This window comes from Danio rerio, chromosome 7 (assembly GCF_052040795.2).
Source record: "Danio rerio strain M-AB ecotype USA chromosome 7, GRCz13ab, whole genome shotgun sequence".
In the NCBI taxonomy this organism is placed as follows: Eukaryota; Metazoa; Chordata; class Actinopteri; order Cypriniformes; family Danionidae; genus Danio; species Danio rerio.
The window spans coordinates 13,804,524-13,831,227 of record NC_141027.1 but is presented as its reverse complement, the minus strand read 5'-3'; the positions used below and the strand labels follow the sequence as shown (position 1 = coordinate 13,831,227).

Genomic DNA, 26,704 nt, shown 5'->3' with positions numbered 1-26,704 from the left:
TCTGACCATGTCTACATGCCTAAATGCATTGAGCTTTTGCCATGTAATTGGCTGACTAGATATTTGCATTAACAAGCAGTTGTACAGGTGTACCTAACAAAGTGGCCGGTGAGTGTATATACAGTATCATCATTTAAAATTTGGAATAAATGTTCTTAGATCTTTAGTAACATGTACTTACATCTGTTTTTGTCCAGACAGTCTAGAAAATGTTCATAATTATACTGATTATAATGACAGTTCCAGCAGTTTAGCTGAATGTTCTTCCCCAACATCTGCACTCATCCAGTGCCAGAGAGAGAATATCTCTTGGGTGACAATCAACAATGTTGTTATTATCTTCTGGACCACAAACATCAGTTTTCCAAAGTAACTTTATGCTAATGTGTTCATTAGTGTTCTCGACTGGTGATTTGTGCTGTTGTTTCAGAGCGAGATCTATATTTATCTTGCTTAGAACAACAGCTGAAAACGCAGCATGAATTCCACGCCTTTGATGCTATTTGTTGTTATTAGCCACAAACTATAGCTCCACCTTGTGAAATAACATAAAATGTTTATAGATGTGCATTATGGCTCGGTGATTAGCACTGTCTGCTTCACAGCAAGAAGGTTGCTGATTCGAGTTCAGGCTGGGCCAGTTGGCATTTCTGTGTGGAGTTAGCATGTTCTCCTCGTGATGACTTGGATTTCATCCGTGTGCTCCAGTTTCCCCCACAGTCCAAACACATGCAGTATAGGTGAATTGAATGATCTAAATCGGCCATAGTGTACGAGTGTGAATGAGTGTGTATGGATGTTTCCCAGTACTGGGTTGCAGCTAGAAGGGGATACGCTGACCCCTGATGAATAAAGTGATTAATCAATGAATGAATCAATTTAAGTTTGATCTCTTTAAAAAGATCAGACTAAACAGTCTAAAAGGTTGTTGATTGCTTTTAAAGTAGGAAAAAAATAAAGATTTAGTGGGAACATCTCCTGTAAGCACCACTAGAGGGCAGGACATACTCGAAAAATAAATTGTAAATCATATATAGACCATAATTCACATAAACATAAAAAGTGGGGGGGGGGGTTAAACTAAAGAAAAGGTCAATGCATATTAATTATTAAAAATATATTATATTTTATACAACTAAAAGTCAAATAGAAACTAATATGTTAAGACTCATCTTTAACCCATTTAATTCTTTAATTTAACATAACAGATCAATGACTACAAGTCACAACCAATAAATTGCTCAATATCATGATAAAATCTAAACAAAAACTACAGCTAAAAATAATTAAAATATAAAAAGTAATTAATTGAAATAAAAACAATAAAAACAAAAATAAATAAAATAAATTATAAATAAGTAAATAAACAAGTAAATATATGAAATAAATTTAAATTAAAATAACAAAACTAAAAAATAAACAAGTAAAAAAATAAATAAATAAAGTAAATAAACACATAAATAAACAAGTCAACAAACAAATAAATAAATAAGTATACAAGTAAATAAACAACCAAATAAATAAATAAATAATGAATAAACAAGTAAATGAATACATTTAAAAAGTAACAAATAAATAAAATTAATAAATAAATAAGTAAATAAATAAATAATCAAGTAAATAAACAATCATCTAAATAAAAAATAAAAATAAATAAATAAAATAAGTAAATAGAGGTAAATAAATAAATAATAAATAAATAAACAAGTAAATAAATACATTTTTAATAAACAAATAAACATAAATAAGTGAATAAATAAATTAATAAATAAATAAATTAATTAATTAATTAATTAATATATAACTGTTCATGGTGACTGACCGATGTTTTGAAATCTAATACATGAAATCCTAGAACCTACTTAAGAAAAGAGTCAACAAGATCCGATTTTAGGCTACTTTATGCGATTGATATATCAGATATCAGTTTAAAGGACTTAAAAATCAGACAAATATAGAATGTTTAACGATGCAAACCTGTAACCATTGACTTTCATAGTATTTGTTTTTTCTACTATGTAAGTCAATGGTTACAGGTTTCCAACATTCTTCAAAATATCTTCTTTTGTGTTTAACAGAATGTAGGGTGAATAAATGATGACAGAATTTCCATTTATGGGTGAACTATCCCTTGATAAATCACAGACAGTGTTGAAATGGCATGAAGTTATATTTGATCTTGCAATATTTATCAAAGACTACAGATAAACGAAGTTTACTCACATTTCTATGAACAAACTGCAACATTCAGAATGGCCCCGCCTTCCACTCAGATTATTGTCAGTCTTCAAAGCTGTGGGGGAGGGGTTTTGTACAGGTTTATCTTCGTAATGGCAATTCAGGTCATTTGGCGAAGACTACTGTGTGCTTGGCCTTCTTTTGACTGAAAAAACCCCATTGCACCACATATCGTGTCCTTCCAGTGTTCTGTTTCCTCTTAGCATATCACATGGATATTACAGCACCTGAAAAACACAAATGAAAAACACAATTTGAAGATACAGTGTTTCTTTTCCATTTGTTTCGTAACAAGTAGGATGGCCACAAGTACACAAAAAAATGCACAGTATATTTAATTACTGTGTTACGAAGAAAAAGTGACGTCCTGGGGTCTCTTCTGCAACTGTTGTCAATTTCAATAAACCCAAAGAAAAATTAGGGGGAAAATAGATTCTTGCAACGACTTTAAGAATCACCAAGAGGCGACACTCTGTTGCTATTTGGTAAACAGCCACTACACCCCGCTAGTGTCACACGACCAAAAGGACAACAGCACGATAACTAACGGTAAACAGTTTTTTAATTAAAAAAATAATAATTAGGTCAATATTATTAGCCCCTTTAAGCTATATATTTTTCTACAGTATATTTGTCTACAGAACAAACCATCATTATACAATTAATTGCCTAGTTACCCTAACCTGCCTAGTTAACCTAATTAACCTATATAGTTAAGCCTTTAAATGTCACTTTAAGGTGTATAGAAGTGTCCTGAAAAACATCTAGTCAAATATTATTTACTGTCATCATGGCAAAGATAAAATAAATCAGTTATTAGAGATGAGTTATTAAAACTATTGTTTAGAAATGTGTTGAAAAAAATCTCTCTGTTCAACAGAAATTGGGAAAAAATAAACAGGGGGCTATATATATATATATATATATACACACACAGGGGGCGAAGCAGTGGCGCAGTAGGTAGTGCTGCCGCCACACAGCAAGAAGGTCGCTGGGTTGCTGGTTTGAGCCTCGGCTCAGTTGGTGTTTCTGTGTGGAGTTTGCATGTTCTCCCTGCGTTCGCATGGGTTTCCTCCGGTTGCTCCGGTTTCCCCCACAGTCCAAAGACATGCGGTACAGGTGAATTTGGTAGGCTAAATTGTCCGTAGTGTATGAGTGTGTGTGTGGATGTTTACCAGAGATGGGTTGCAGCTGGAAGGGCATCCGCTGCGTAAAAAACTTGCTGGATAAGTTGGCGGTTCATTCCGCTGTGGCGACCCCAGATTAATAAAGGGACTAAGCCGACAAGAAAATAAATTAATGAATAAATACAGTTAAAGTCCGAATTATTAGCGCCCCTGAATTATTAACCCCCCTGTTTATTCCACAATTTCTGTTTAACAGAGAAATTTATTTCAACAATTAGTCATTTTGACCTTAAAATGGTGTTTAAAAATTTAAAACTGCTTTTATTCTAGCTGAAATTATACAAATAAGACTTTCTACAGAAGAAAAAATTATATCAGACATACTGTGAAAATATCTTTGCTCTGTTAAACATATTTTAGGAATTATTTAAACAACTATGTGTGTGTGTGTGTGTGTATATATATATATATATATATATATATATATATATATATATATATATATATATATATTAGGGCTGTGCAATTAATCGAAAATCCGGTTTAGATTTCAATTTTGCTCCTAACGATTATGAAAAACAATTAATCAAGATCAACAATTATTCCATCATATACCGCCTCCTTTTCAGTTGGACACATTTGTTGCTCTGCAAAGCTCAGTTCCACGTAAAAATGACTGAAAGCATGTGCTGTAATGTAACGTTTGCAGCATGGGATGCGCATCATTCATTGATGTACGTTCGAATCTTTCATATTTTTAAAAGCGCGAAAGAGCACATGCTGGTGTGTGTGCGTCGCTTCGCGCTTAGCCTCGGACAGGCTCGGAGATAAGCAGAGCACACACACATCTAACACCATCTTAATGAGAGCGCTTTAACGGTCAGATACATGCACATTTGTCAGAGCGCGGTGTTTAGTGATTATTCTTATTAACCCTCAGTTGTGTAATAAACAAACGAGTTGAGAATCAAAAGACACGTGAAAGAGAAACCATATCAGAGCCGCACTATTCTTAAAGAGACAGCGCGCAATATCCCTGCTGCCACCTGTTTTTATTAGTAATCAAACAACAAAAGGACAAAATCCCTCACTGCTCTTGACTGAAGGATTTTTGTGAGTTTTTTTCTTACATTGAAGAATTACAGAATTACAGTTTAAACATAACAGATTTAATAACTCATTTCTAATAACTGATTTATTTTATATTTGCTGTTGACAGCACATTATATTTTACTAGATATTTTTCAAGATACTAGTATTTAGCTTAAAGTGACATTCAAAAGCTTAATTAGGGTAAATAGTCAAGTCATTGTATAACAGTAGTTTCTGCTGCAGACAATCAAACATATACATTTCGATATTTATATCTATCTATCTATCTATATATATATATATATATAAGGGCGAGGCAGTGGCGCAGTAGGTAGTGCTGTCGCCTCACAGCAAGAAGGTCGCTGGTTCGAACCTCGGCTCAGTTGGCGTTTCTGTGTGGAGTTTGTATGTTGTCCCTGCCTTCGCGTGGTTTTCCTCCGGGTGCTCTGGTTTCCTCCACAGTCCAAAGACATGCAGTACATACAACTTAAATGGGCTAATAATATTGAGCTATTGAAACAGATTTTAAATTATTTAAACCTGCTTTTAGGCAAAATAAAACAAATAAGCCTTTCTCCAGAAGAAAAAATATTATATGAAATACTGTGAAAAATTCCTTTGTTAAACATCATTTGGGAAATATTTATATACTAAAAAATTAAAAATTCACAGAAGGGCGAATCATTTTGACTTCAACTGATAATCGTTTTGAATAATTGTGATTACAATTATGACCAAAATAATCGTGATTATGATTTTTGCCATAATCAAGCAGCCCTAATATATATATATATATATATATATATATATATATATATATATATATATATGTATGTATACATATATAGTAATAATTGAATAGCAATTGGGCAACTGGTGCTAATATAACCTAGCTAAAATGTTTAATTAATCTAAGCGACTAGCAGCAGAGTGCCGATCACTAAGCTCAGGCCCGTTTCCCGGATCATTTGAGAAGTGTGAGTGCGCTGAATCGGGCTCAAGCACGGTTCACTTGGCTGGCCCTGGCCCGGTTGGAAGAGGTGTGCCGGAACGCGGTTCACTTGGGCTTTGTCGCGGTACGCTTGTGTGTGAGTGCAAAACGCGCCAAAGCCCGAAACTGAAAGCGAGACTTTAAGGGACTGTTTCATATGGATTTATTCATTCTTACTGTTCAGTGAACGCAAAACTGCCGTCGTTTATTAAAGACGCAAACTCCTAACTTCACGACAGCTGCGCGCCTTCAGCAGACCTCCTAATTTCTGCAGCACATGAGCTTTATGATTGTTTATGAGCGTCAAAAGTGGCGGATCTGTTCGGCGAAATATCTGACTGCGTGACCCCGCATCCCTAAGGACTGTTTGGCGAAATATTTGACGGCATATCAAACGAATGAAACAATATAACTAGAAAAAATCTCCACTGTGCTGCTAAGTGAGAGAACGCTTCTCACTGAACAGCCCAGCAGCGATGACGTAAGCGTGCCGAAGCCCGTTTGTGGTGTGAGCGTGGGCCGTCGGGGGAGACGGGAGGGGGGACAATCGTGCTTTGGCCCGGTCCGAGGCAACTGTACCTAGTGTGAGTACGGCCTTAGATGGCCGGTCAGCTCTAGGAAGAGTCCTGGTGGTTCCAAACATCTTCCACTTACAGATGATGGAGGCCACTGTGCTCATTGGAACTTTCAGAGCAGCAGAAATTTTTCTGTAACCTTCCCGAGCCTTGACCTTCAAGACAATCCTGTCTCTGAGGTCTACAGACAATTCCTTTGTCTTCATGCTTGATTCATGCTTTGACATGCACTGTCAACCCTGGGACCTTATATAGACAGGTGTGTGGCTTTTCAAATCATGTCCAATCAGCTGAATTTACCACAGGTGAACTCCAATCAAGCTGCTGAAACATCTCAAGAATGGTCAGTGAAACAGAATGTGCCTGAGCTCAATTTAGAGCTTCACTGTAAAGGCTGTCAAAACTGATGTACATGTGATTTTTCAGCTTTTTTATTTTTTAATAAATTTGCAACTATTTCAAAAACCCTTTATTCACATTGTAATTATGGGGGATTGTGTGTAGAATGTTGAGAAAATAAATGAAGTTAATCCATATTGGAATAAGGCTCTAACATAAAAAAATGTGGAAAAAGTGAAGCGCTATGAACACTTTCCTGATGCACTGTATTTTCTTTTTTTAGAGTGAAGGATTGAAATAAATGATAAATGTCTTACAGAAGAAAAATTACTCTCTGCATTGCGTTACTCCAGTTACTCATGAGTTTTATCTCTTTACTTCTGCAACAATGAAAGTGACACCTAGTTTATTCACCCCGAGCGCCTCCAAGAACTTGTGATAAAGAAATAAAAGCCACCTCTCTGACTGCGCAAACAAACACACACACATACATGTGACAGGTAGTTGACCGAAGAGTCAAACACTGCATGCTCCTCATCTGTTCTCTGCTGTACTAACATGGCAAGGCTGGAGCGAGGCTGTACAAACACTGAGCAAAAAATAAATATAAAGTGGTGCACAGCCTTACAGAACATACAAGTGAGCATATTAAACACCATCTAGCAAAGGCTAATTCATTAACTGCCTCTTTCTATCTCAAGGTTGCCTAGATTACAGTATTTCCTGCATGTAAACAAACATGCACTATTATTATCTCAAGATTTATTTAATGAGCTAAAACTATATATATATATATATATATATATATATATATATATATATATATATATATATATATATATATATATATATATATATATATATATATATTAACATCACATATAATTATATAAAAAATATAAGTTACTAATTTTCTATTAATCTTCTCTTCTAGTTCATGAAGAAATCCAACTGCATTATAAAACAGAAAGGAATAGCACGAGTGTGTATCTCCTCCCAGTTGAACTTTGGAAACTCTCTGCCGTGGTAAAGTGTTGCCATGTGCAGTCATTCTTTCTGTTTTCTGTTCAGTGTGTATGTCTGAAACTCTGCTCTTCTGCAGGTGAGTTGAATTGATTTTTTATTAATAAGCATCAGTGAAAATGATACAGAAGCTGCGTGATCGGACTGCACCGTTGGGTTTATTCCTGTCTTGATAAGAGTTACTGATAAGGATTGCTATCATTTCTCGTCATTTCTGTTACAGAGACACTTCTATTGGGAAAAAATGGTACATTTAAAAATTTATTTCTTTCACATATTATTTATGTCACATTTAATTTAATGTGCTTTCCTGGTTATTTGTGGAAGTCAGAATCTTTTTTTTATTTTTTTTTATTAAATCCAAAAGATTTTTTTTAAAGTAACAAATTCACAAAAAATCTAATATTGATAACGTACAAATGACAAAACTTTAACAGCCTTACAAATAATATATATATATATACAAATAATATATATATACAAATAATATATATATATATATATTTCTTTCACATGTTATCCATAATATAATAAGCATTATATATTGTTTTACATATTATATGTAATTTAATTTAATGAACTTTCTTGGTCATTTGAGGAAGGCAAAAGCAAATAAAATAATTAAAATAAATAACTTTTTTTCACCAACAAGTTGACAGAAATCTAGTATTGATCATGTAAAATTAACGATAGCAACTTTAACATCTTTACAAAAAATAAGTATATTTCTATCAAATATAATAAGTTATTAAAATAAGCCTTTTATATTATTTTATATATTATATGTCACATTTATTTCCATGTACTTTCTTGGTCATTTGTGGAAGGCTAAAGTAATTAAAATAAATAAAATAACTTTTTTTTAGTAACAGGTTTACAGAAATTTGCATTAACAACTTTAACACCTTTACAAAAAAAAAGTTTATTTCATTCACAAATTATATGTAATAAAATAAGCATTATAAATTGTTTTACATATTATATGTCACATTTAATTAAATGTACTGTATTGGTTATTTGTGGGAGGCAAAAGCAATTAAAATAACTAAAATAAACAACTTTTTCTTTTCAGTAACAAGCTAACAGAAATATAATATTGATAATGTAAACTTGATATTAGAACCTTTAACACCCTTACAAAAAAATAAGTATATTTCTTTCACATATTATATGTAATACAGTAAGCATTATTTATTGTTTTGCATATTATATGACACATTTAATTCAATGTATTTTCTTGGTTATTTGTGGAGGCAAAAGCAATTAAAATAAATTAATTAAATAATTTTTTTCCAGTAACAAGTTCACAGAAATATTGTTAATGTAAAATTGATGATAGCAACTTTAACACCCTTACAAAAATATATTTCTATAAAAAAAATATATATTTCTTTCACATATTAGATGTAATATAATAAGCCTTTTATGTTGTTTTACATTGTCACATGTAATTCAATGCACTTTCTTGGTAATTTGTGCAAGACAAAAGCAATTAAAAAAATTAAAATTGCCAGTGATGGGTTGCAGCTAGAAGGGCATCCGCTGTGTAAAACAAATGCTGGATAAATTGGCGGTTCATTCCGCTGTGGCAACCCCAGATCAATAAAAGGACTAAGCCGACAAGAAAATGAATGAATGAAAGTTGACAGAAAGTTAATACTGATAATGTAAAATTGACGAAAGCAACTTTAACACATTTCCAAAAAAATAATTATATTTCTTTCACATATTATATGTAATATAATCAGCATTATATATTGTTTTATATATTATATGTCACACTTAATTCAATGTACTTTCTGATTACTTTCGGGAGGCAAAAGCAATTCAAATAATTAAAATAAACAACTTTTTCTTTTCAGTAACAAGCTAACAGAAATCTAATATTGATAATGTAAACTTGATATTAGAACCTTTAACACCCTTACAAAAAATAAGTATATTTCTTTCACAAATTATATGTAATATAATAAGCATTATATATTGTTTTACATATTATATGTCACATTTAATTCAATGCACTTTCTTGGTCATTTGTGGAGGCAAAAGTAGATAAAATAAATAAAATAACTTTTTTTTCAGTAACAAGTTGACAGAAATCTAATATAGACAATATTAAATTAGAATGAACAACTTTAACACCCTTACAAAAGAATAAGTATATTTCATTCACAAATTATATGTGATAAAAAAAGCATTATATATTGTTTTAAATATTATATGACACATTTAATTCAATGCACTTTCTTGGTCATTTGTGGAGGGCAAAATCTATTAAAAATAATTAAAATAAATACATTTTTTTCAGTAACAAGTTCACAGAAATATAATCTTGATGATGTAAAATTAACAATAGCAACTTTAACACTTAAAAAAAGAAGTATATTTCTTTCACATATTACATGTAACATAATAAGCATTATATATTCTTTTACATATTAGATGTCATATTTAATTCAGTATACTTTCTTGATTATTTGTGGAGGCAAAAGCAATTAAAATAAATAAATAAAATAATTGTTTTCAGTAACAAGTTGACAGAAATGTAATATTGATAATGTAAAATTGATGATGGCAACTTTAACACCCTTACAAAACAATAATTGTATTTCTTTCACATATTATATGTAATATAATAAGCCTTTTATATTCTTTTACATATTATGTCATGTTTAATTCAATGTACTTTCTTGGTTAAAAGCAATTAAAATAAATTAAACAAATATTTAAATGTAAAATTAACAATAGCAACTTTAAAACATTTACAAAAAACTGCATATTTCAAGTGTTTTTATTCAGTTAAAGTGTATATCTAATTTTAAGTATATAGAAACTGATACTAATATCATTGTACTAATGGTACTTGGGACTAATTTAGCCTATTTTTACAGGATTTAAGCATACTTTTAAGTACACGTGTGTGTATGAAACCATCTAAACTTAAATGCAACTACAATAAAGGTTTCCTTATCGCTGTATTAGTTAAAATACATTTTAGTTCAATAAAATACACTTCGATGCATATATTAAAGGTTTTGCTGTTGTTGTTTTTTATACAGCAAGTGTGACGTGCAAGTAAAATGTGTAAGGCAGTGTTAAAAAGCATTTTATTAATTAAAAGCAATCTATAAGTACACATCTTTAGTTTTTAGTTTTAAAAAGCAACTTAACCACATGTCTGTTTTGTAAGGGGATATTTTAAATGATGTGGCAAAATTGTGATTTTATTTTCTTACATAAAAAAATGAACACTGAGGTGAGGTTCGACATCTGGTTTTTGTCGAGCATGACATCTCTATCTCTTATTAGAAAAGTTTCAGGCATTGCACAATGATATCCTTATTCGAGCTGACGTGTACAAGCATTGCATGTTGTGTACAGTGTTTAAGGGAGGACGCTTTAGAAATGAAAACGCAACGATAACCTGATATGCTGTTTTTTTTTTAGTAATGTTATTTGTTATTAACACGAGTTTTGGACATCTGCATTATGTCTTTCAGACTCAGTATTACAGGAGCGATGCTGCTGTTCTGGATTGCATTATGTCTTATGTGGCCTGGTACAGTATACTCCTAATCTCATGAATTCATGAATCTTGCAAATCTTGTCAAAAACATTTTAGGCTTTATTAATAAGTTATTTTGTACTGTACAGTTGGTGCCAATGATTTTGTACTACAGTGAAATTGGGAAATACAGCTTCACGTCACATTTCACACCGATATCAAAATAGAGGGGACATGTTTTGTGAGATTCACCCTCTTTCTGAAATTGTTAATTCTTAGCAATGCAAAATCAGTTAAGTTTTTTTTTTTACTTTAACTATTCCATTCAGTGCATTACTAGCTCTTTCTTTAAAATGGCCAATGGCCAACCAATTTTGGAGTTAAAAAAAATTATATATGAGCAGAAACCGTTTCTTTTTGGGTAAGCAAGTATTTTACAGTACTTTAGAAATACTCAAAAATGCATCTGTCAATGTTTTCAAACTATTATATTTAATTTAGCAAAGACACACAAGTGGAAATTTCACATCTCTCACATCCATAACACTTTTTTCCACATAAATGTGAAAATTTTAAATTAAAATAAAACCAATCTTTTTTTAATAGTGAGCCAACATGTATCCTTTTGATTATCATTGTTTCTTTTGGGTTGTGCAGTCTAATTTACAGAATTTCTACAGAGTAGGCCTATGTACTTCCTCATTTAAAGTACAAAACATGTTTACAGATTGATATTTTTCCGGTCCCTTAATAAACTTTTCCCAAGTGCTGTTTAACAAAGATATTTTTTCTTAAATATTGTTTTAACCATAATAGCAAATGTATTTTGTCTTTATAACAGTCCATACTATTTAATAGTTATGTTGAAAGACCCTTGTATTTAGTTTAAAGTGCAATTTAAAGACATGAGTAGGTTTAAGTTACCTAGACAAGTTGGGTAAATTAGGCAAGTCATTTCACAACAGTCATTTATTCTGTAGCCAACTAAAAAAAAAAAAAAAAAAAAAGTGTTTCTTAATCATAGTCCAGAAAAAACAAACAAAAAGCGCTCTGGGGTAAGCTTAAATGTATGGTCGAGGCTCATTGGGTAAGGGATTCATCAAAACAGCAACAAGAATCAGTCCAAGGCACTCGAATAGAGTGAAAAAATTAAAAAGCCTTTATTCACATGGTTAAATCTTTAAAAACCTACGCGTTTCGGTAGAAGTCTGCCTTCATCAAGGTAACAGGCTTTTTAATTTTTTGACTTTATTCGAGTGCCTTGGACTGATTCTTGTTGGTGTTTCTTAATCATTTTCAGTTATTTATGTTTAGTTGTATAAATTATATAAAAATGGGCTAATATTTATTAATTAAAAATAGATATTTAACAATTAAAAATGCTTTTACTCCAATCAAACTAAAATAAATAAGACCATCTCTAGCAGAAAGAAATATAACAGGAAATACTGTGTAAAATGTCCTTACTCTGGTAAACAGCACTTTGAAATTATTTGGGAAAAAAATAATGAAAATAATACCTTTGCCTTCAACTACATCAGTACTACTGTATATGATTTGTTTTTATGTCTCAAAAGTGGTTTTCACACTAGATATTGTCATTGTAAACCTCGCTTACCCCGGGTAAAATACTATCAAGTACCAAACTTTTGACGCGCTAAAATGCTAAGCACCGACAGTCAGTCAAGACCCTCATATACATGTGACAGTCACGACATCGCTCGTTGTAAATAAATATATATTTATAGCGTCTCTTGAGAAAAAAAAGTCATTTGTATTGAAGCAGAGTTCAGAAATTTCTACCTTTTACAGTCCGAAAAGTCCATTCGGAAAACGTCTGATTAGCAGAAGCTCAACCGGAGTCAAACGAGTCGCGTGCCACTTTCATCCAATCAGTGAGTCCGACACCGCAAATATGTAAATAAGCAGGTTAAACCAAAGCTAACCTCAGCATAATATATCCAGGATTAAATTATTGCTAGGATATATGCATAGGCCTTCTGTGCTCGCTTGCATGTTTAGGGAAGCCTGCCACCCAGGTTAAAACAAGGAGAAATAAAAAGTATAATTAAATTATATATGCATTGGAAACAGTAAAATCGAAATCGAAACGCAGTAACGATTTTCTGCAAAAGCCTGTAACTTTGAAAACCGTTTCATACACGTTTATATTCATGTTTTAGACAACACATGAGTTCAGAAAGCAACATTTGGAGGGATAACTGTGATTTTCAATCACAATCAATTAAATATTTATTAAAAATGGCCATTGTTGAGAAGGAATGGGAATCCTTAATAAACATACTTATAGGTTAAATGACAACATTTGTATTTTCTTATGCATTTCAACTTACATATATGCAAAATATAATACAGAAAACTGCAGACAGTTGTAGGCTACATACCAACATAAAAGCACTAATTTAAAGTAAATACTATAATTAATTTACATGATAAATTTACTTTACTACAACCCCAAATCAGAAAAAGTTGGGACAGTATGGAAAATGCAAATAAAATAAGATATTAGTGATTCCTAAATTAATTAACTTTGACTTGTATTTCATTGCAGACAATTCAACAGACATTATTTAATGTGTTTCTCATGGTTTTATTTTTCTAGATAAACATATGGTCCGATTTTAGTTCCTGCAACACATTTCAAAACAAGTTGATACAGTAAAGCATTTACCACTTTGTAATGTTGCCATTCCCTATCACAACACTTTCAAATGCGTTTAGGGACTGAAGACAACAACCGATGAAATGTTTCAGGTGTAGTTTAAGGATTTGCTTTAAGATGTGCACAAGTTACGAGAAAGATGATGTGGAAGATAAGCAAGCAATAAATCATATACAAGTCAACAATATAATGTATTAAAAGTTGCTTTTTTTATTTGAAGGCACACTCAGCTTCATGATGTTTAGCTCCAGGGATGGTCTGTGTCTGGAGGATTCATCTGACGGAGGGCTTCAGTTAAAGTCCTGCAGCCTGGATTCGGTCCTGCAGCAGTGGATGTGGACGGACCAGCAGCTCCTGATGAACGCAGGCTCTCTGAAGTGTCTCTCCGCCATCCACAGCGACCCCGTTCGGACCGTCAGCTGTGAGTCTGCTGAACAGATCCAATGGCGGTGCAAAAATCATCATCTAATCGGCCTGAAGAACGGCCTCGTGTTAAGCACAGAGAGAAGAAAAATCACACTCAGCAGAGCAGGACAACACATGTGGAGATCTGTGGACACAGCTGACATCTGCCAGAAGACACTGAGTGAGTGGAAGATGAACAGATACACATTTCTTTATAAATTCCATAGTTAAGTTGTCTGCATTGTTGTGTTTTGGTTGACATATGGGTTGCTGACATTCGATGTTTGACGTAATGTTAACTGAAACATGAAGGATGGGACATATAGTAGCTCCTCCCCCTTATAAATAAACAGCCAATAGGTTTGGCTCAAGCCCATCAAATTAATTAATAAAGAAGGTGTTAATAAATTAAATTTACCCAATAACATTTATTGGGTGATTAAATAAATAATATGAATAATATTAGGTAAAATTATTGATTTTACATTAATGTGATGTTTGGGTTTAGGCTTAGACCCTAATAAAATACAATTAATGGATAATTTAATAAATAATATAAATAATTCTTGTTAACCTCTGGCTGAAGCTGTATCCCTTTTAGCAACAATTATCAAGTTCGTATGACTAAAGCCCCTTGTGAAGCACATGTTACATTTTTGTCTTAGACTTTTTTTACATATTTAACTTTTTTTGGAACCACTCTTTTTTGCTGTGACATCCGTATTTATCAAAAATGAACAAAAAGTCATTGAGAAGAGCAAATAATAGTTTAATTTAAAATAAATACTACTATGTGAAGATAAATGTCAAACAATCAAGATAAAAAGCTCTCACACTGTTTTTACAACAATAACACAATAGAATGATAGAAAGATGGATGGATGGATGAATGGATGGATGAGAAAACAATAGATACACAGACGGATGGATGGACAGATGGATGGATGGATGGATGGATGGATGAATAGAATGAGAAAACGATGGATGGATGGATGGATGGATGGATGGATGGATGGATGGATGGATGAATAGAATGAGAAAACGATGGATGGATGGATGGATGGATGGATGGATGGATGGATGGATGGATGGATGGATGGATGGATGGATGGATGGATGGATGGATGGATGGATAGATAGATAGATAGATAGATAGATAGATAGATAGATAGATAGATAGATAGATAGATAGATAGATAGATAGATAGATAGATAGATAGATAGATAGATATGCATGCATGCAGTACATGTGATTTTACTGATTATTCTCACAGGATCCAGAAGGGAAAGTGATTTAGAGACAGACGAGTTTGACTTTGCTGAAACGTCGTCACCTGAGCAGAGAATGACGGAGGCACAGATTAAGTTTTTACAGTGGTATTACCGCACTGAGGACCGTGAGTGTACCCAGATTAATATTAATATTTCAAATTTTTGCATAATTTTTAAAAAAGCATCAAAAATAAAATTGTGCATCACATTAATGCTCTCTTGTTCCACAGCGACACCGTGGAAGTTTGGCATGCTGGCATTTGCTTTTCTGGGTCTTCTAATTGGTGCTATGCTGATTGTTATGGGCATGATGGGTAACAGGTTAGTAATAGTGACCTACACAAACCAGCAAACTAACCTTGTGAAGTTCACAATCACAAAAATGTTTATAGTATTAAAAAAAAGTCAAATCCCACCAAACACACACACATATACACTATACAGTGCATCTGGAAAGTATTGATAGCGCTTGACTTTTTCCACATTTTTTATGTTACAGCCTTATTCCAAAATTGATTAAATCTATTTATTTCCTCAACATTCTACACACAATCCCCCATAATGACAATGTGAACAAAGAGTTTTTGAAATTGTTGCAAATTTATTAAAAATAAAAAACCTGAAAAATCACATGTGCATCAGCATTCACAGCCTTTGCTCAATACTTTGTTGATGCACCTTTGGCAGCAATTACAGCCTTAAGTCAATTTTGAATATGATGCCACAAGCTTGGCACACCTGTCTTTGGGATTTTTTGCCCATTCCTCTTTGCAGTACCTCTCAAGCTCTATCAGGCTGGATGGGAAGCAACAGTCTACAGCCATTTTCAGATCTCTTCAGAGATGTTCAATAGGATTTAGGTCTGGGTTCTGGCTGGGCCACTCAAGGACATTCACTGAGCTGTAAAACCACTCCATTGATATCTTGGCTGTGTGCTTGAGTCATTGTCCTGCTGGAAGATGAACCGTCGCCCCAGTCTGAGGTTAAGAGCTCTCTGAAGCAGGTTTACATTCAGGATGTCTCTGCACATTGCTGCATTCATATTTCCCTCTATCCTGACTAGTCTTCCAGCTCCTGCTGCAGATAAACATCCCCACAGCATGAAGCTGTCACCACCATGCTTCACTGTAGGGATGGTTTTAGCTTGGTGATGAGCGTGCCTGGTTTTCTCCAAACGTAACGCCTGGCATTCACTCCAAAGAGTTCAAATTTAGTCTCATCAGACCAGAGAATTTTGTTTCTTATGGTCTGAGAGTCTTTTAGATGCCTTATGTCAAATTACGTGTGGGAATGGCTTCAGTTTGTACCACACAGGTCTTATTGGTGGATTGCTGCACAGATGGTTGTTCTTCTCTCTACAGAAGAACGCTGGAGCTCAGACAGAGTGACCATATGGTTATTGAACACTTCCCTGACTAAGGCCCTTCTCCCCCGATCCCTCAGCTTAGATGGCCGGTCAGCTCTAGGCAGGGTCCTGGTGGTTCCAAACATCTTCCACTTACAGATGATAGAGGCAACTGTGCTCATTGGAACTTTTAGAGCAGCAGAAATTTTTCTGTAACCTTCCCCAGCCTTGTGCCTTGAGACAATCCTGTCTCTGAGGTTTACAGACAATTCTTTTGTCTTCATGCTTGATTCATGCTGTGACATGCACTGTCAACCCTGGGATCTTATATAGACAGGTGTATGGCTTTTCAGATCATGTCCAATCAACTGAATTTACCACAGGTGAACTCCAATAAAGCTGCTGAAACATCTCAAGAATGATCAGTGAAACAGAATGTACCTGAGCTCAATTTAGAGCTTCACTGCAAAGGCTGTCAAAACTGATGTACATGTGATTTTTCAGCTTTTTAATTTTTTTTATAAATTTGCAGCAATTTCATAAACTCTTTGTTCACATTGTCATTATAGGGTATTGTGAGTAGCATTTTGAGGGAAATAAATGAATTTAATCCATTTAGGAATAAGGCTGTAACATAAAAAATTGTGGAAAAAGTGAAGCGCTATGAATACTTTCCGGATGAAAATGTGGTTAAAAAAAAGTCAGACGAGGGCTTTTCTTTTTCTGGATGGCTTTTTTAAATTGTTGGTCGGGTTAATAGAAGTGAGTGGGCGGGCGGGTCAATCGATAAATTTGGTTGGGTTTAGGGAAGAAGGAGGGTGGGTCAGCCGATTGGCCGGTCGCACAGTCAATCATTCAGTCAGACAGCGGCCTCTAGTGGGTTCACGCGAGAACAGTGCGGGCGCGAACGGCACTCACAAGAGACATTTGAGATATGAAAAAGCACACACATCGGCCTCTCGCGGATTCGCAAAAAAACAAAACTGCAAAAATATGTACCTCCCAGGACGTATTTCAGGATCTCCAGAAACGTCTATGGGACTATGTTTTCAGAATGAGCTTGGGTTGGCTGAAGATGATATTAGTGACTAAGAGCACAATCTCATTTGAATTTAAAGCGACAGTCACCAAAACAGCACAATTAGGATCAAAGCCTAAACTGGGCAGTTTCAAAGAGTTCTAAAACATTATCTGTGTGGTATTTTGAGCTAAAACTTCACATACACACTCCAGGGACACTAGAAACTTTAAGCAGACACTCCCCTTAAACACTCCCCTTTAAGCAGAAGGAACATTGTTTGGTGTCAATACACGGCTTTCAATTCAGAAGGGCTCATTCCTATTCTATAATCCCTTCAGATTGACCCTCCAAAGGGATTAAGGCATATGAATGATCTCTTCCAAATTGAACACAGTAAAAATCTCCCGTATGTCTCCCACTCAGGAACAGGAAGCAAATAGCCAAATATAAAGCATCCACAAAGGTGAAAGAGGTGAAAGCTGAAACAGAAGAGCTGCAGGTCATCATCACTGAGAACAACGAAGAGAAAACACATCACAACACAACATACAACAGTGGAGTCTCAGACGAGCTTAAGCCGGGAGAAATCATGGTGACCTGGAGGGACGGAAATGTGTCTACTCTTTATCCTGAACCTGCGGATGAGAGCCAAGCTGAAGAGGACGTCCTGAAAGGGAACGAAGAGGCATATGAAGACCCTCAAAACACAACACACGTAATAACATCGTCTGAGACCATCGCCTTTTAGTTTAGTCCTACTGTTTGTGGTCGAGTTTCACATTTTTGACTATTTTAGAGTTAAAATACAGCTGAGGGCGAAACAGTTTCCCCCTCATAATCAGCAAAGGAGCTTTTTCAATGTACATTGTTTTAAACATGATTATTGCACTTGGTTTTCATAGTCCAAAATATATACTTTATATGTAGCATCAGGTAATTTACACTGCCCAAAAAACAATAAATCATTTTCTTTTACTTAATTTTTTTTATAACCATCATAACTACCATCTATTTTGTCTTGTTTTAATAAAAAGAAAATAAAACCTAGTATGTTAAATCTTTTTACTTTTCACAAAAATGCATCTTGATAAGGGATGATAATTGTTTATCAATGCTGTCAAACGATTTAATTTATATATATATATATATATATATATATATATATATATATATATATATATATATATATATATATATATAATATTATATTATATGTTTATATATATTATATGTTTATATATAATAAAACAGTTCTGTCTGGTTCTCGAATCTGATTGGTTGATAGCCGAGATATATTTAAGTAATATCAGCACCGGTACAGCCTCTTTACCCTTTGTGTATTACTCCGCCCACATTCAGCCAGCAACAAACAGACACTAGTTTGACAAATATTACTGTTGTTAAACAACAAAATATACTTTTGAGGCTTTTTAGTCGAGAATTTAGTTGTTTAGATTGTAACTATGCAGTTTATTTGCAAAAATAGTGCCTATTTTAAAACATTTTAACACAAGTCATTTTCTGAGAGCTCGTCGACGGCCATAGTGTAGATCAAAGACGGTTGACGCTTTCTATCCACAAGATGGCGACAGAACCGCATAATAAGCCCTTACGCTTAGAAGCTGATAACAGTTTGATTTCTAACTTTAGCATATCAAATCACTCTTTGGTTCACCCCCCACTCTTTGGTTAATGACTAGGGTCATTTGAATGTACACAATTTCAGCGTTAAATGAATTAGAGCAGCAGGAGCTGTATTTGTACACTACAGTTTTTTTTAAATGTTATTGAACACAGAAAATCTCTTCATAAATATTAGGTATAATTATAGAGGGCCCATATACCCAGATAAATAAATATTGTCCAAGTTTTTCTTTATTAAGATATTTTCACCTTTGAACTTGAAAATCGCGTCATACGTTTCCACGTCAGAACTCTGGTCACGTGTTTTAATTTATTGCAGTATAACTCCAATAGACCATTTTGATCTACATTTACAAAACAGAGCACAAATACTAATCAAACCAATAATATAATAATAAAAATAAATAAAGTCATAGAATAGACAAACAAACACAGACAAGGAATGACACTACTTTATAATTATAATCCCTTTTAAACACAGTTGTGGCAGAAGAAATAGGACACAGAGGACTCAGTTTCTCTGAATTTATGGGTTTAAGTAAAATGTTAATATGTATTTTATTCTATGACGTCTGATAACATCTTTTCAACATTTCAAGTAAAATATTGTCATTTAGAGCATTTCTTCAGAAAATGGCAGCTGTCAGAAAAACTCGCTGTGACTGAAAACTCCTCTAAAGCTAAAACATTAGTACTGTGTGGAGTAAAATGAGCATGTCTATAAACTTGATATTATTTTGTTATTTTAGTCAAAAAAGAGAGAGAAATGTTTAAACGTCATTTCTATGTTTAGGAAATGTCACCAATAATTTACAAAATAAAACAAAAAATAATAACTAATTACAAGAGAAATGTACAAAATCTAAAATGGGTCAAATCTCTGATTTTAACACGATCAGTTGATTTTTTTTATAGGAAAACCCCATCTATTACTACAACTCTATGAAGAAATAACAAAGTTTTTGTAACATTATATTACAATACTGAACAGCTTGGAGTGAGTATATTTTCCCCTTTTCTACTTTTTTTAGTCAAAGAACATTTTAAAATGAACAGTTTTATTTAACAAGGATACTTTAAATTGAACAAAAGTGACCATAAAGTCATTTATAATGTCTTACATATTTAATGGCCATAAATGCAGTTCTTCTGAAACTTCAAGTCATCAAGGATGTTGACAAAACTCCTCCCTGTTAGTCTGTTCACTTTGCCCTTCACCAGGACAGAGATGTCTGTCTAATGGACTGAAATCCCACCTGAAAGAAGCAGAGGAACAGGATGCTAAAACATTTAGAAACAGAAACGTATATGTGGTATCAGAAAGCTTTCAGAAAATGAGCAACTGTGATCATTGTCATGTGTTTTGTATCTGCTGTGTAGTCTGTTGTCCAGCGGAGGGTTCCAGAAACTGTGGGACGGTTTCTGAAGATTGTCTGTCCATTTCAGGATGGCCAGCCATTCTGGATCAAACTCAAGCTTCTCGTAGAAAGTTCCTCCACAATCTGCAATGATAAAACATCTGAATCTACTTCTGGATCTCATTACCATGCTGGAAGACGGCAGGATCATTACCTTCAGAATGAAGACATTGGTCAACTTAGAGAAACTTGCAGATCTTCGGGGCAGCATTAATAATTTTTATTAGCCTGAAGGGACAAACATGTTGTTATTCATTTTAAACTGATATCTACATTTTATTCGGAGCCTTTTTCACACAGTTCATGTCTGAAACCTGTGACTGCAAGAGATATAGAAACAAACTTGAGTTCAAACTGACGTCGATGAAAAATAATGAAAGCATGCAAGCCGTACACAAGTAAATTGTCCACTTTTTGTTTAAAATTACTTTCATGACACTAAATTTCAAATCTGGATGAAAAAATATTCTGTGGGCATACGTTGTAGCAGATATAGTGTACACTCACCGGCCACTTTATTAGGTACACCTGTTCAACTGCTTGTTAACGCAAATTTCTAATCAGCCAATCACATGGCAGCGTTTCAATGCATGTAGACATGGTCAATACGGTCAGCTGCAGTTCAAACCGAGCATCAGAATGGGGAAGAAAGGTGATTTAAGTGACTTTGAATGTGGCATGATTGTTGTGCCAGACGAGCTGGTCTGAGTATTTCAGAAACTGCTGGCCTATTGAGATTTTCACACACAACCATCTCTAGGGTTTACACAGAATGGTCTGAAAAAGAGGAAATATCCAGTGAGCGGCAGTTCTGTGGACGCTAATGCCTTGTTGATGCCAGAGGTCAGAGGAGAATGGCCAGACTGGTTCCAGCTGATATAAAGGCAACAGTAACTCAAATAGCCACTCATTACAACCAAGGTATGCAGAAGAGCATCTCTGAACGTTGAACCTTAAGGCAGATGGGCTACAGCAGCAGAAGACCACACCGGGTGCCACTCCTGTCAGCTAAGAACAGGAAACTGAGACTACAATTCACACACGCTCACCAAAACTGGACAAAAGAAGATTTGAAAAACGTTGCCTGCTCTGATCAGTCTTGTTTTCTGCTGTGACGTTCGGATGGTCGGGTCAGAATTTGGCGTCAACAACATCAAAGCATGAATCTGTCCTGTCTTGTATAAACGGTTCTGGCTGGTGGTAGTGGTGTTATAGTGAGGGGGATATTTTCTTGGCACAAGAGCTTTGCATCATGGATGTGCAGCCGACAAATCTGCAGCAACTTTGTGATGCTATCATACAATATGGACCAAAACCTCTGAGGAATATTTCCAGTACCTTGATGAATCTATGCCACAAAGAATTAGGGCAGTTCTGAAAGCAAAAACGGGTCCAACACGGTACTAATAAGGTGTACTTAATAATAGAGTGGCCGGTGAGTGTACTGTATGTTACAATTTATATGCACATGCCTTGAAAATAAAATTCAATTTAAAGGCTTAACTTGATTAATTAGGCAAGTTAGGGTTATTGGGCAAGTCATTGTATAACAGTGGTTTGGTCTGTAGACAATCAAAACATATGGCTTAAAAGAGCTAATAATATAGACCTTAAGCGTTTGTTTTAAATAAAATCCGCTTTTATTCTAGCCAAAATAAAACAAATACGACTTTACCTAGAAGAAAATAGATTATAGGAAATACTGTGAAAAATTCCTTCTTCTGTTAAGAGAAAAATGTGTAAAAGAAAACAAATTTACAAGATGGCTAATAACTTCGACTTCATATTACAAATGAATGCCATGTAGTGTGTGAAAGAGGCTTAATCTAAAGGGAACCAAAAGCTTTTATTTGTCAAAAGCAAAGAGTGACAGTGAATGAGGACCCACCTGGTGCTGCATCAGAGTTGAGTCGAGTGCAGGTGAGCAGAGATCCAGTATCTGGAATGCAGGTGCTCTAGACATTCAGCAGCAGCAGGGCTTCCCAAAGTACTGGTCTCCACTTCCTGTCAGAGGAACTTCTTCCTGTTGGGGGAAAATTAATACGTTACAATCTAAAGTCACTTAAAAGGTAGCTCAGTGTGTTACTTAGTTACTATTTAAGGAAAATAATGTGAAAGTATTTGTTATTTATTTATTAATTTATTTAGAGTATGGGCTTATAAAGACCTCTGCTTATTTGCAGTTATTAATCATCTAAACTTATTTTCTTTCATTAATGGGCTTAATTCAGTCTACTTTTACTTCCCTTTATTAATCAAAAGTTTAGATACTTCACCGGTCATCATTACTGATCTGTGTGCGCCAGCTACTGGGAGAGAATGATTTAGTCATTTTATTCTGCAAAGTGTTTCTACAGGGGTGAATAATGCCAAGCCAAGATCTGTTTCTATTTATGCATTTAATTCCTATTTTGAAATAATAAATCAACTTTAAACAAACAACAACTCAAGCTAGCTAATGGCCACAGTGTGGATCACTGTTACTGCAGCGGTTGCCAATAATTAAATTGCCAATGATTTTTTTGCTATTGTTTCTAGCTTAATAAAGAAAAAATATACTTCATATCACAATCAGAATAAATTGCTTATATTTATTGCTGAATAACAATGTCAGTTTTCTATTGGCCTCATGGCAAAGTGAGTGATTTCAGATTCTCTGCACATTTTTGCAGTTTATTTATTTAAAAATGAGGACTGGATGCTCAAAAATGTCACTCGTTAAAGCAATTACTAAATTATCAGAGATCATAAATATAAGAAACTAGTTATTATACACTGTTAAGAGTATAAGAGTAGGCACTGAGGCCCAACCCTATTCCACCAAGGTCCACTTATTTTAAAATGTCTGGCCTCGCTCCTCATTAATAGTAGTAGTAATACAGTATTAGTAATCTCTGGGTCAATAACAATTCTTTAATGAAAACTCTGAACTCAGATCTTATGCTCATGGCTACTCAAAGGTTTGAGAACACACGTTGAAAATTAGATCAAATTTACTTTTTTTTTAAATTTAACAATGAAAAAAGTGCTGAGAATATCATTAAACACTACCTCAATAGCCTCAAAAGATCTTTTGTGTGTCTACTTTCTGAACGAATCCCTGTTTTAAACAGCCCAGACAGCGCTGGCTTTACTTCTTTGATGAGTGATTCAGTTGTTTGAGCGAATCGTCTCACTGGTTAGACATTAGTACCACCTGCTGGAAGATTTAGATTCTTATTTTGAGGATTATTTTCATTTTTAATCAAAATCACACCTTTTCATATTAAAACGCAATAAAGTGCAATAATCAATCTTCTTTGAAATAAAGGGAGAGTTCAAACAAAATAATGTCGTCATCATTTACACACTTTTGTGTCATTTAAATCTGTATCAGTTTCTCTGAATTGTAGACTATTTTTTGTAAATGTTTACTTGCTTACTTTTTTTCACATTTAACACAATTATAAACTTAAATCTTCTATTTGTGGTAATTTCTGAGTCAACTTTAAACATTAAAACTGAATTTTTGCAATAATTTGCATGAATTAAATTCAGGAATACCAATAATGACTTTTTAAGTGGTCACTTGTTTTTATTTTTCTTCGGGGCCGTAAGAATTAAGTGTTTGATAACACAATCTATTTATTCTAATCTATTTGTTTCATTCAAGTGTTTTAGTAAAACTCACCCATTTCAAGACACTGAAAAGAGTTTTTTTTTACAAAATAATTAAAAATATTCCCAAATTAAGGTAATAAGTACATATTTTGCCAATAAATATTTAATTCTTACCATCTGCGAGATTTATTCTATTTTTTTGTTTTATTTTGTGTGTGTGTGTGTGTGTGTGGTGTGGTGTAATGTGGTGTGTGTGTGTGTGTGTGGGGGGGGGGGTGTTTGTGTGTTTGTGTAGTGGGAGGGGGGTGGTGTGCGGTAGTGTGGTGTATGTTTGTGTGTGGTGTGTGTGTGAGGGGGGAGGGTGTGTGTGTGTGTGTGTGTGTGTGTGTGGTGTGTGTGTGTGTGTGTGGTGAGTGTGTGTGTGGTGTGGTTTGTGTGTGGTGTTTGTGTGTGTGTGTGTGTGTGGTGTGTGTTGACAGGCAGCATCTTCTGTCTGGAGCATCAGGCCAATCTTCTGCTGTCCAGAATCAGGTGGTTTGTCTTGGTCGGGCATCTCAGCTGAGACCTGTCCACTATGGGTGACCCTACCGGTAGCTGTGAAGTACCAGTGGCGTAGCTCTCAGCATCACTGATGCACACAAGCCCTCACAGCACGTCAAGCTGCAAACCATGTGAGGGACCCTAACCTACCCTAACCCAACAGCCAACACTAACAACCCTAACAACAACCACTAATGTGCCAAAAACCACTCAGAGGAGACCAGCAACACGCAAGCAAACGCCTAGAAAACCTTGCTAACCGCATGTCAACATCCAAAAGAACCCAAGCAGCACGGACGATCACCAAAACATCCAGCAATGTGATAAACTTGAATGAAAAGTTGAATTTGATTAATTGAAAACTTATTCTATAACTATATACAATATATACAGTATGTACATACGTGCCCACGATCCTCCATCTGGCACTTGGATGGCTCAGTGCCTGGGCCTCTTCCTCCGGGGCTCCTTGGGCAGCGGCTCCTTGCTGATGTCCACCTTGATCTGAGGGGGGGCGCTGGACTCGGACCTGATCTCCGTGATGAGCACACGCCCATCAGGCTGCTCGGTCTCCAGCAGTGCAGGCCGGCCCAGCTTCTCCCACAGCCGCTGCTTTACCTCTAACCCTTGGTGAGGGGTGTATCGTCCAGTACGCTTCTTCAATGTGGAGTCCATCACACCGCGGTAGATGTCCTGGTATTCCTGCACACTCCGGCCGTGGATGGAGATGGGCTCTTCCTGCAGACACTCACCCACTGGGGAGACTGGGGCTGCGGGACGAAGGGCAGGAAGGACAGCCGCGTTCTTCAGGTGTCGCTCCAGCAAGAAGTCCCTGAGGTGTCCGGGGAGAGTCTTGGTCCTTTGTGAGCGTCGCAGCGCCATCATGAACAACTTCAGAACAACTTTCCAAACTGATGAAACTCAGCCGAGTGGAGATTTGTTCAGAGTTGTGCAGCTGGATGATCAGAATTGATCACTCTATAGACAGTTGCGTGGATTTGTAAACCAACTCGTGTTGCCGTGGTGACAGAATGACGAGGGTCATTTAAATGTACACAATTTCAGCGTTAAGTCAATTAGAGCAGCAGGAGCTGTATGTTTGTACACTACAGTTTTTTTTTTTTTAATGTTATTGAACACAGAAAATCTCTTCATAAATATTAGGTATAATTATAGAGGGCCCATATACCCAGATAAATAAATATTGTCCAAGTTTTTCTTTATTAAGATATTTTCAGCTTTGAACTTGAAAATCGCGTCATACGTTTCCACGTCAGAACTCTGGTCACGTGTTTTAATTTATTGCAGTATAACTCCAATAGACCATTTTCATCTACATTTACAAAACAGAGCACAAATACTAATCAAACCAATAATATAATAATAAAAATAAATAAAGTCATAGAATAGACAAACAAACACAGACAAGGAATGACACTACTTCATAATAATAATCCCTTTTAAACACAGTTGTGGCAGAAAAAATAGGACACAGAGGACTCAGTTTCTCTGAATTTATGGGTTTAAGTAAAATGCTAATATGTATTTTATTCTATGACGTCTGATAACATCTCTTCAACATTTCAAGTAAAAATATTGTCGTTTAGAGCATTTCTTCATAAAATGGCAGCTGCCGGAAAAACTCGCTGTGACTGAAAACTCCTCTAAAGCTAAAACATTAGTACTGTGTTGAGTAAAATGAGCATGTCTATAAACTTGATATTATTTAGGTATTTTAGTCAAAAAAGAGAGAGAAATGTTTAAACATTATTTCTATGTTTAGGAAATGTCACCAATAATTTACAAAATAAAACAAAAAATAATAACTAATTACAAGAGAAATGTACAAAATCTAAAATGAGTCAAATCTCTGATTTTAACACGAT

At 34.7% G+C, this 26,704-nt stretch overlaps 3 protein-coding genes across 11 annotated transcripts in view; 1 reads left to right on the top strand and 2 right to left on the bottom strand.

The window, feature by feature from the left end:
* The window catches only part of abhd2a (abhydrolase domain containing 2, acylglycerol lipase a), a 52,346-nt gene extending 39,598 nt beyond the window's left edge, over positions 1 to 12,748 (bottom strand). The window contains exons 1-2 of the mRNA XM_087259009.1: positions 12,694 to 12,748; positions 2,224 to 2,465 (exon numbers count right to left, since the gene is read on the bottom strand). The gene's annotated coding sequence lies outside the window, so the exon portion shown is untranslated. The remainder of the gene's footprint in view (positions 1 to 2,223; positions 2,466 to 12,693) is intronic.
* Positions 6,910 to 18,644, top strand: si:cabz01068815.1. Of its 5 annotated transcripts, none has more exons than XM_087259819.1 (7): positions 6,910 to 7,063; positions 7,297 to 7,388; positions 10,886 to 10,944; positions 13,794 to 14,159; positions 15,253 to 15,375; positions 15,481 to 15,571; positions 18,040 to 18,596. In XM_087259819.1, exons 3-7 carry the CDS (start codon positions 10,905 to 10,907, stop codon positions 18,362 to 18,364), a joined length of 945 nt encoding a protein of 314 aa, XP_087115945.1. In that variant the 5' UTR covers positions 6,910 to 7,063; positions 7,297 to 7,388; positions 10,886 to 10,904; the 3' UTR covers positions 18,365 to 18,596.
* LOC147843059 (uncharacterized) lies at positions 13,790 to 26,632 on the bottom strand. 5 transcript variants are annotated; one of them, XM_087260613.1, is made up of 6 exons: positions 25,223 to 26,190; positions 22,567 to 22,701; positions 20,833 to 20,906; positions 20,604 to 20,762; positions 20,382 to 20,516; positions 13,790 to 14,248 (listed from the first exon to the last, which is right to left on the bottom strand). In XM_087260613.1, the coding sequence occupies exon 1, from the start codon at positions 25,701 to 25,703 to the stop codon at positions 25,257 to 25,259; it is 447 nt and encodes a 148-aa protein (XP_087116739.1). In that variant the 5' UTR covers positions 25,704 to 26,190; the 3' UTR covers positions 13,790 to 14,248; positions 20,382 to 20,516; positions 20,604 to 20,762; positions 20,833 to 20,906; positions 22,567 to 22,701; positions 25,223 to 25,256. The 5 variants fall into 5 exon arrangements, with proteins under 5 accessions (XP_087116739.1, XP_087116736.1, XP_087116737.1 ...); XM_087260610.1 differs by having other exon boundaries at positions 20,382 to 20,762; positions 25,223 to 26,616; XM_087260612.1 differs by lacking the exon at positions 13,790 to 14,248 and having other exon boundaries at positions 20,370 to 20,516.
* Positions 26,633 to 26,704: the final 72 nt, after the last annotated feature.